Source organism: Priapulus caudatus, unplaced genomic scaffold (assembly GCF_000485595.1).
Source record: "Priapulus caudatus unplaced genomic scaffold, Priapulus_caudatus-5.0.1 Scaffold110, whole genome shotgun sequence".
Taxonomy (NCBI): domain Eukaryota; kingdom Metazoa; phylum Priapulida; class Priapulimorpha; order Priapulimorphida; family Priapulidae; genus Priapulus; species Priapulus caudatus.
This window is the reverse complement of record NW_014577171.1, coordinates 122,302-132,948: the sequence shown is the minus strand read 5'-3', so window position 1 is coordinate 132,948 and position 10,647 is coordinate 122,302. Positions and strand designations below refer to the sequence as shown.

At 40.5% G+C, this 10,647-nt stretch overlaps 1 protein-coding gene across 1 annotated transcript; it reads right to left on the bottom strand.

Annotated features, from left to right (window-relative positions):
- Nucleotides 1-2,608: 2,608 nt before the first annotated feature.
- On the bottom strand, nucleotides 2,609-9,702 carry LOC106805340 (geranylgeranyl transferase type-1 subunit beta-like). Its single transcript, XM_014806893.1, has 9 exons — nucleotides 9,587-9,702; nucleotides 7,169-7,293; nucleotides 6,913-6,980; nucleotides 6,098-6,252; nucleotides 5,643-5,775; nucleotides 5,260-5,305; nucleotides 4,915-5,099; nucleotides 4,655-4,763; nucleotides 2,609-4,299 (listed from the first exon to the last, which is right to left on the bottom strand). The coding sequence occupies exons 1-9, from the start codon at nucleotides 9,691-9,693 to the stop codon at nucleotides 4,157-4,159; spliced, it is 1,071 nt and encodes a 356-aa protein (XP_014662379.1). The 5' UTR covers nucleotides 9,694-9,702; the 3' UTR covers nucleotides 2,609-4,156.
- Between the last annotated feature and the right edge of the window lie 945 nt (nucleotides 9,703-10,647).

Genomic DNA, 10,647 nt, shown 5'->3' with positions numbered 1-10,647 from the left:
TCATATATCAAGGTTTTAACAGCCCCATATCTATGCCATTCCGTTGTGACTTATGGCAGCCCAAGGCGTTGATGGCAGCAATCGGCCCCCTCAGCGTTGGAACCTTATTTCATCACATGCCAACATTTTTGAATGAAAAATAGGTAGATCCTGCGTGCGACGCCAGTCCGCGGCGCCGCTAGGGGGTTCTGGGGCGACATGCCCCCCCAGAAAATTATTCAAAAAATGGGTGCGTAAATGCGTGCCCTTCTCCTGCATTCTGGCGGAGTAATGACTGGCCAATAGAATACATTATGAGCATACGATTACATACATTTATTAGAGATAAATATGAAAAAATGAAAAAAAAAGAAGTTTTTTCAAATTTTTGCAATGCCGGTAGGGTAGAATCATATTAAAAGCTGTAGGCGTAAAGCTCTTCAAAAAGCGGTATATTATTAGTCTACCGCGTAAAAGCCGTCAGGGTTGGCATAGTATGTGTATTGTGATGCTGCCAGTGATTGGTGGCCTTGGCAATGAAAATGCCCAGCGTCGTACAATGTACACACTTCGTTTTCTACTGACTATTTTAATTGTTTACTTCTGCCGCTGCTGAATGTATCTTACAGATCTTAAACATCAACACTGATTAAACTAGAAGGATATGAGTATCTGTTCGTACAGCGCTAGTGAGCAATCATGCTTGCCACTTGGTTTTGTCGAAGAGCTAGACTAGTGCTAGTGACGTAGACTTATGCCTATATACAGAGCAGTTGCCCATGACGATGTCGCAAAAACTATCGTCACGTGGTCGCTGGACGAACATGTGTCCAAATAGTACGCCGCTATTTTTTTTGCGGGTAAAAAGGTACAATGGGGGAAACTATCATATCGTGCGACACATTGAGTACATTTATAGAAATCTAGATAACATAGTCATAGACACCATGTCTTAGCTATAATCTCTCTAAATTTTTGGTTTTTTTGGAAGACGCATTAGTCTAATTAGATTACTACGACCATCTGTCAGCCGTTATCCATACAGCCGCCCGACTTTAAGGCAGCGTGTGATACATTGGAACAACATGGAGTCAAATCCTGAGATGGCGCAACTCTCGTACTATAGGACCCTACTGTAGACATCAGTCGCAGTGCTGATCGGGTCCGGTCAAGATAGAGAACTTGGTCCTCAATATAACCAATGTCATTTACATCAATATAAATATAATTCTATTCAATATATAGGAGGGTTTATGGTTAGGCGGTATGATTACGGGTAGGTTAAGCCACTTCGTTTTATACACCCATGTGCCATTGACATTCTGCGTCTATGTTCTGCCCACTAGTACGCATCTCCGCCTGCGAGGCACCGGTCATGACGAGTAAACTCCCCATATGTGATCTCAATGCTTATCTGCCTTGCATACGCAGGCTCGCCTCACCTTGTATCCAAGAACAGTGCACGTAGCCAGGCGAAAAGAGCACCGATAATGGATGACCGAGTACATGACACACTGAATAATTTAAATTATGGTCAATGCATGCTCTAAAATGTCGTTCTTAAGCCCAATCCCCGATCCGATATTTGAGCGCCCCATTCAACATACGCGCTTAACGCCATTGTTCGCGCATTAACATCGCGCTTTCTGCGGATCAAATCCTCCCGACTTTCGACCTTTCAGGCTAAGCGCTATGCGCGTGTTGAAACTGTCAACGGTGTATTGGGACCCATGTTCTCAATCCATTGAAGCCGTCTTGTTCCGGATATACCGAACTACTCGTACTAAATACTACTATCTAATATGCTCGACCGTACCTCGCCTACTTCCAACTTAACGAGTCTAGGAGTCGCCTACGCCGACCCACTACTCCCTACCCTAACCCTAACCCTAACACTAACCATAACCATATCAAGCTAGATAGTTACCAGGCGTATGTTCCGGTTTACCGACCGCGACCCAGCGGTACGTTCCGCAGTACCCTGGGGACAGAGACCCTATCAGCGAGTAGTAAAGTAGTAACACTGTCACTGTTAAAGTTACAACTGGGCCCACAACATACAAGAAGACGTTAACTTAGTATATATATATATATATATATATATATATATATATATATATGAATAACCCGAACATCTTTTAAAAATGACTTGTTTCCAATTAAAAAATCGGATCGCGTCTCTCTCTCTCTCTCCCTCTCTCTGGGTTCTTAAACATGCACCAACACATTGAAGAAAAAAAGCGTTTTCATTTAAAACAAGTCCTTGTGAACAGAAGTTCAATGCTGCACCGCGTCTCATACAAAATTCTGGATCTGCTACTGCTTTTTAAAGCAAAGGGGATTATATTTTACAATTCCCTACAGGAAAATAAAGAATATATTTCAGTATAAATACATAATTTTGTTCCTATTCTCAATTTTATATTTATTACTATTGTTCCTATTTTTATTCTTATTCATATTCTTATTATATTTTATTAATTATAACATTCTAGAATATAAGTCCACGGGTGTCAACCCGTTCCTGCTGAGCGGTTGCACCATGTGATTATTGACAGCTGATGTCAGACTCATTACATATTATAATAATATCTGAGATTAAAACAAAGATTACAGAGAATTGCGTAGATGACACAGCAATAAACACACAGCGTGTGTGTATTTATTATAATACTTGTCTTATATTTTACTCATCTAGTTATAATGATGGGCCTACTATAGTCGTATACGTTGTATTACATAATGCAATGATGGCTTTAGCAACTATAGAAATAATATGGATAATAATATTGATCAGACTTCATAAAATTCGATGACTAGGGTTTGTGACACAACTTTAGACTCATAAAGTGTCTGGCTTACACATTCACATAAACACGAAGATATAGATAATTGGATCTTGGAGTAATCATTGATCATCAGAATCATTGAAATTCATTCATTCATTCATTCATTCATTGAAATCAGAATCATTGAATCATTAATCATCAGAATCATTGATCATCAGAATGATTACTTAAAGATTGGATGGACCAATTAATGGCTAGATGGAGAGATGGACGGATGGAGTGGAAAAAAATAGATAAACAGAAACAATTAGGTGGAGGAAATGTTGTTCTACTGTCTGAAACTCGAGAATTTCGTACAGCCATTTTCCATAATGTCAACTATTTCAGTGATCGTAATGTTTTAGTTACGGAAGCAGTTTACACGTGAATGCTATTAAACATTTGCACCTTTCAAGGCAAGTAATGGTTGCAATGGCTCCAGACACACACACACACACACACACACACACACAGTTATAGGTGGATGATACTTATTTATCTCAAGAGGTTAAAATGAGTTAAGCCAATGAGAGATAAACTACTGAATATTATGACTATATCACTCTTCCCACTTCCTCACTAGCTCACAATATGGTCATAATGCTATGATAATTCTACAAACCATACTGCAAGCCTCCATTACAACGACGCAAAATTACACACACGCTAGCTCCACTTCATAAAATTTGGCTTACAAGCACTCTAAGTACATCTGTTCGACAGACATCGTATGAACGTCTGAACCAAATATGGCCCCACAATGAAATGCGAGTGAAATGTGATGCAATGATAACATTTATAATGCACAATGTCTGCCTGAAATGAGAATACAATGCCAATGAAATGCTGTATTGCTCACACTGCAATGTGACAATGTCACTGATAAATTAATTTTAAAAAAGACATACGAGAATGAGACAAATATGTATGGCATAATTCCCATTCCCATTCTAACTCTGGAACACCAGATACTGACATTCAGTAGTATTCTCTACTGGGTCGACTTGCAGTTTGTAATGACAAGCCTTTAGAAACCCAGAGTCACCAATTATACATTAAGTACGAGGCATGGCCACATCTAAATGAGAGAAATCGTCACCTATGCTGCAACCTCAACATCAAATCTCTCGCAAAAAAAATTCTAGGAAAGAGTGAAATGCATACGGCAGCCAAACAATTGACAAGCGATCTACACAGATGCGCGGGAAATGGATGAACTCTGTAAGGCATGCTCACAGTAATAAAGTTTGCTACTCGAGTGTCAATCACATGTATACACTGGACACTCGGATGTTACTTCACGTTTTAAAACATGAAGGGCGGCGTATCTACGAGGTGGACTCGAGGTGTCATGAGGCTCTCCACGTCTGGTGGATCTTGTCTAAATGTTGCGCGGCTGCATCGCTGATGTTCAATGCCGGATTCATCTTTCCCAGACCTTCCTCTCCCAGCAGAGAAAGACCGCATATCCCAAAGTAAGCGTGGAGAGCGTCTAAACGAAAAAAAGTAGTAATACTAAGAAGCATTCAAATACCCTTACACATGTAACCAGGAATTCATGATAGATATCCACTATATGCTACCGTTGTATCGTGAGTTGATAAATATGTTACATTTACCCTACCATTGGATGGTTTTTTCGCCACTAGATGGCGCCACATACTGTATATGTACCTTCTGGCTCTTCATGAACACGTTTCCATGGTACATATTATCCAGAGTGCTGGACCATCACAAGGAATTGGATTCATTACTACCGGTATTTATTTAACTATCAGAATGTTATATTTTTTGCTAATTACTGCATGCTTCCTGCTTCTATTTTGTTGTGAATTTTCCTAGATTACCTGGATGGTGATCTGGCCATTTTGCGAACCCTCCGGTCACAGTGTCTTGAGTGCTGAGCACAAAGGTGCGGTTGGCATGTTGGTTAATGAGATCATATGCGTCTAACAGCTGAAAAAATGAAAAAAAGATACGAGACGTGAAGCAACTGATGCAAACACAAAGAAAATAGATGCCAAAAACACGAGAAGAGAGATATTACTTCATACTAGGGAGACAATTGTCATCGTATAATAATTGGAAAAGCGGCAACCTCGGATACCTTTAACGTTGCTCCAACCCAGAACGAGTAGCACGTGTCGGTGGGTTTGTTCGGACGCCCTTGAAAGCCCGTCTGCTGTCTCAGCAAGCACCATTCACGAATCCTGTCCAGTTCTACTCTCGAGAAAGTCATGTGCAGTCTATCCATGAGCACCAGCGAAGCAATTGCACAAAACGTTGAACCACCTGGCAGTAGACAAATTCATCCCTGTGACATTTATCCTAATGGGTAATAAATTTTTAAATTATAACATTAACTATTCACGCATGTTGTTTGGTCACTGTCTCCGTGGCAGAGACGTGCATTAAACTATACGAATGAAGTATAGATGCTTAAATGACTCACCGTGAGATTCCAGTCCCGGTCCTTGTCCTATGCCACCATCATAGGACTGCGAAAAACCAGCGATGAAATTAATAACTTTTTACATATATACAAACACCAATATTGTCAAGTTATATACATATATATATATATCTAGAGCGAGAGAGAGAGAGAGAAAGACTGAGAGAAAGAGAGAGACTGAGAGAAAGAGAGAGACTGAAAGAAAGATAGAGAGAGAGAGGGAGAGAGAGAGTGAAAGAGAGAGGATGCGGGATAGAGCGAGAGAGAGTGAAAGAGAGAGCGAGCGAGAGACAGACAAATGCACAGACAGACAGACAGATAGGTACAACAAAAGGAATCCAAAATTCTTTGAGGAAGGAGAAAGTCCTTGCTGTGGTACATACCTGGCTTCGGTAGATATAGTGTGCAGCCCTGTCAACGTCAAACCCTGTCCAGTCGTCCAGCACATAACAGATAGACGACGCGCAGTAAACGAACCTCATGTCATTCTCGCTGCCCTCCAGTGTGGCCTTAAAACTGCACAAAATCGGTAGTCGCGTATTAACGTTACAAACTTTCAGGATACCGTCATCTGTGCACGACAAGGCATAAAAAGCGCAAAGTTTTCGTGTGTGACTTTGCGTAAGAAAGTCGCAACGATTGTGGTGTGGCGTGGTGCTCAGCAATATTTGATCACATATACACCACGCCGCACGCACGCACGCATGCACGCACACACACATGCAGACGCACAGATGTAACAAGAGCAGCATACGGAGCGGACTCACTGTCACATTAGTCAGTGGGCAGACGTGGCAACGGGAACATTTTAGGTAAATCGATGCATCGAGGTAGTCACCTGCCGTCTTCCAGCTGCAAAGCTCGGAGGCCGGCCGACAATGCTCTCCTGTTCACACGCGTCAGCTCGTCGCCCAGGATGATGAGGCAGAGCAGACCGGTGTACGTCTGCGCGATGTGACCCGAGTCGTAGGCGATCGCCGCCTCACAGCTCGTCTGCAATGCGAGACGTATGGCTAATATGTGGCCAGCATGGACATGCATATGACTACTCGTGCGACGCAGGCCACGTACCGTGGGCCTGTAGGGTTCTCACTATGAATTCAAAACCATATTCAAGCACTTTTCAAACACTATTCAAGCACCTGGACCTACGTCACACGTAAAAGTAGAGGTGAGGGGGGAGCCCCGACCGGGCTGCCCGGGGCCTGCTGTCGGAAACATTGTAGATTGTCACGATATCGTGAGTCTAAAATGCAATAACTTTTGAAACGAGGTGTCGTGGAAAAGCCGTGACATTTTAGATTCGTGATGTCATAACTATTTGTTATGTTTCTGACAACAGACCGCTGGGCTTTTGTGGGCTAGTATCGCTAAAGCTGGGTTTACACTGCCAACTTTGAATTGGCGAATTGCCGAATTAGAATATCTTCTAATCTCCCAACTAGCTGCTATCGATCGGTTAGACATGCAACTTTTGCGTTTACACTGCCGATTGTCAGTTTGCGAAATTGGTACAATTCGGCAATTCGCCAACACAAAGTTGGCAGTGTAAACCCAGCCTAAGCTGAAGACAATAAGTCTTGTTTGATGGTATATCTGCTAGCGTCTGCCTTAGAGTGACCCATCTCTACGACACACAAGAAACACACATACCTGCGTTGGGTTGAATTTAGCACCTATTGTCGCAGATCCTCTAAAGCCACAATTTGATAGGTTGGAAGCTGTAAAAATAATAAATATCAATATTATAAAAAAAAATAATTGTTTGGTGAAACAGTTACTGAGTTAGTTCATTTTATTCATTTGTAACATGTTAACATTTTACATATACCAAGGGCTTTACCTCGCAAATTGTTATCATATGTTATGATGTATAGACTAATTAAGTTGCAATCACAATAAGAACTACCTGATTCATTGGGAAGAACTTGGTGTGAATATATCCAATCAACAATCTCTTCTTTTTTATTCTTTATTGTGTCAAGGCTGTTTAAAATTTCCATTCCAGATATTGCAAAAAACAATATAGTTAACCTGTCAACATATGAATGTAATACATTAATGTTTCAGGTTTACATTCATGTTCAGCATAGATCTATACCTCCAGTTAAACTAATAACGGATTACAAGGATTACACTTGAATTTTAAAAACTATTAGTCTAGTACTAGAATATTAGAAGTATATTCTGTATTCAACATTACTAACAACTATTCATCATGTACACATGATAAAAATATACATACACGTATACTATTGTGTGCGTGTGTGCATGCGTGCGTGTGAATCAACATATATAAGAAAACGATATGATAACGTATTTCAGAGATTTGTTTCATGAATGTCGTCCCATGAATATATTGTTACACCTCTCCATATTATAATTATCTCTTTTTACATCCGTTTCACAGAACAGACTAGCATCATGCATGCATCTTGTCTGTTAAGAATTATTCTAGTACAGTATTTGCTATGGACACACATGCTTGGGCTGCTCCAATATTTTCTATGATGGTACTATGAGTTCTATTCATTAGGTTCTAATCCATATATCTCCTATTATGTCTACTTAGATGCTGTTCAAATGCTCCACTACAACAGACAATGCCACTGCACACGTGCCACTGTGCACAAATACACAATAGATAGGAGCATGTGGGTAACTAACTGTAAATGCTAAAAATCGCCGATTTGCACAATAACAGGACAAATACTGAAGCTACATCTTAGTATCGATCATGTTCTTGTTCGAGTAACGTGTTTTACACTGCCTATATTAAACAGAATTTTGCGCGACTTCTCTGGGAAAATGAGGATGTTGCCAAAAGAACTCATAAAAAACCCTATGAAAGATGAGAAAGATAGTCTATCTGAGAAAACTAGTGGTACTCCCTATCATGTTGAGTATTGCCTAGAGGTGCAAATCCACTTTAGGCACCTTAGGTATCACGAAGTGATGCACAGATTTCTGTGTATCATCAACTGATGCACAGATTTCTGTGTATCATCAACTGATGCACAGACTTTCCGTATATCAAGGAATGATGCAAAAACTCTAACCCTAACCCTAACACACTTCGTGATACCTAAGGTTATACGGTACTTTATGACTTAGGGTTAGGGTTAGGAGTTTTGCATCATTCCTTGATATACGGAAAGTCTGTGCATCAGTTGATGATATACAGAAATCTGTGCATCACTTCGTGATACCTAAGGTGCCTAAAGTGGATTTGCGCCTTGCCTAGATACAGTAACGTAACCCAACACAAGAGTAGGGCTACAACGGCTATATGTATCATTTTTGTGTGAAGCCTACTCTTCGTGTGTTGGGTTATTGTATCTAAATATTATGTAGTTGCAACTAAGCGAGTGGTGTACATTTTTTGGTTTTCACGCTTTTCCACATGCACCAGTCCCTTCTGTACAAACCCACCAGTCTAAATTCGTTAAATCATGTACCAGTACGGCAGTAGGTAGCCCGACCAGGCTGAGCGACGGATTGTCTATACAGCCTGACACCCTTCCATACAAAAAACCTATCACCTCTGCAGATCTAGATGAATAACTCTGTATATCTCAAATAAAACTATTCCATTACCACCTTTGACTTGCCTTGTTTAAAATATGAACGTTAACTCACAGTTGTCCTGCTTCTAAACTAGAATGTATCTCTTAATTCACGGTATAATCTGCTAATTCTCACAGCATATCAACTTTCAAATCAGCTTTAACCGCCATGTTTAGCAAGGCACGGAAAACCCGAAACGGAAAAGACTCGCTAGAAAATACTACAGAAATAGTACGATGGCTCTCACGGCAATTACACACCAACGCAAGTGAAACGATGTTCACAAATGTCTGGGCCATTTGTAAAAACCTTAGATGACATGTTCTCGGGTGTTGGGGTGGTTTACATGAGGACCGCAGATAGTTTAATTTCGCTTGTTCGATCAATTGCGGATTTTAGTCACAGTCGGAATGATAGCAAACATGGCGGCGAATTCATAAATGTTGTTGCATTCGTCTCAAAAAGTCGCTGTAACCCCGTAAGTACCCAGCGCATCGTAGCGCACTGATGGTTACAAGAAGGTGGACGTTTACTGATTCATTTGGTATATCACATGTGTGGTGTTCTTTGGCGATACTTGGAACATAAGGCAACTACGTGTTTAGCTGCAGCCACGGTTTGAAACGGTATCATAACCCTAGCGATACCGTTTCTTGGAGCTAGGCAGTAGGCAGTACAATTCACAGCCCCTGTGACTGTGAGTCTGACTCTAACCAAACTGTTCAGGCTCGTACTTATGAGAATCAACCCCGTTACACACCTGTTAGTATCCATTGTAGAATACTGATGAGGCAAAACGTCAATGCATCGATTAAAAAATTTAATGTGCTTCTCCCTTAGAAACTCATCTTCAGTGGGGGCCGCCATTTCCGCTATCGTGCCGCCATCTATCGGCAGTATGAGTTAACTCGGTGTACGGTAGTTTTTGAAAGCGGTAATTTTTATTGTAATTCATAAATGAAAGACATTTTTAGAAGCTCAATTTTGTGCAGTACAGCCAACACAAGAAATTCAAACATACGAAGCACAGCCCTTAACCTTGAGCAGTATATTTTTCTGGCATTCTTACAACCCCATTCAGAACGATACATATGACGTCACTGTAAGCGTGTGACTGCACTCACACAGATAGTTCATGAAAAAAACGGTGATTTTTCGGATAAACTTAATAGATCGATGTTTTGTTAGTTGTAAGTTTGTAGTTAGAAAGCATATTATCTAGTCATCGTATAGTCAGTCAAATGAGGAAGCCAGCGGCTCAGGGAAATAACCAAACACAATTCGTAATCTTATCCGTCTACGCATATATTTATTATAAATTATGTAACGCGAAAAACATCAATAAATACACATACTATGTGACAGTCGCTCAACGTATAAATAACCATTCCAATCTCTCTCATTATAAACTCATCAACAATCGTACGTATCACCATATTCAGCCTACCGCGTCTGTGCGTGGAAATGGGCGCGTGTATAAATAGATATCAGGAGTTAATAAAGACAAAGGAGTTTGACACGTATTTCACTACATTTTGTCGTACGAGTTAGTTTTTTGTCTTTATTAACTCCTGATAGATATGGGGCTAGAATGGCATAGATATATAAATAACCCGAACATCTTTTAAAAATTACTTGTTTCCAATTAAAAAATCGGATCGCGTCTCTCTCTCTCTCTCCTTCTCTCTGGGTTCTTAAACATGCACCAACACATTGAAGAAAAAAAGCGTTTTCATTTAAAACAAGTCCTTGTGAACAGAAGTTCAATGCTGTACCGCGTCTCATACAAAATTCTGGATCTGCTACTGCTTTTTAAAGCAA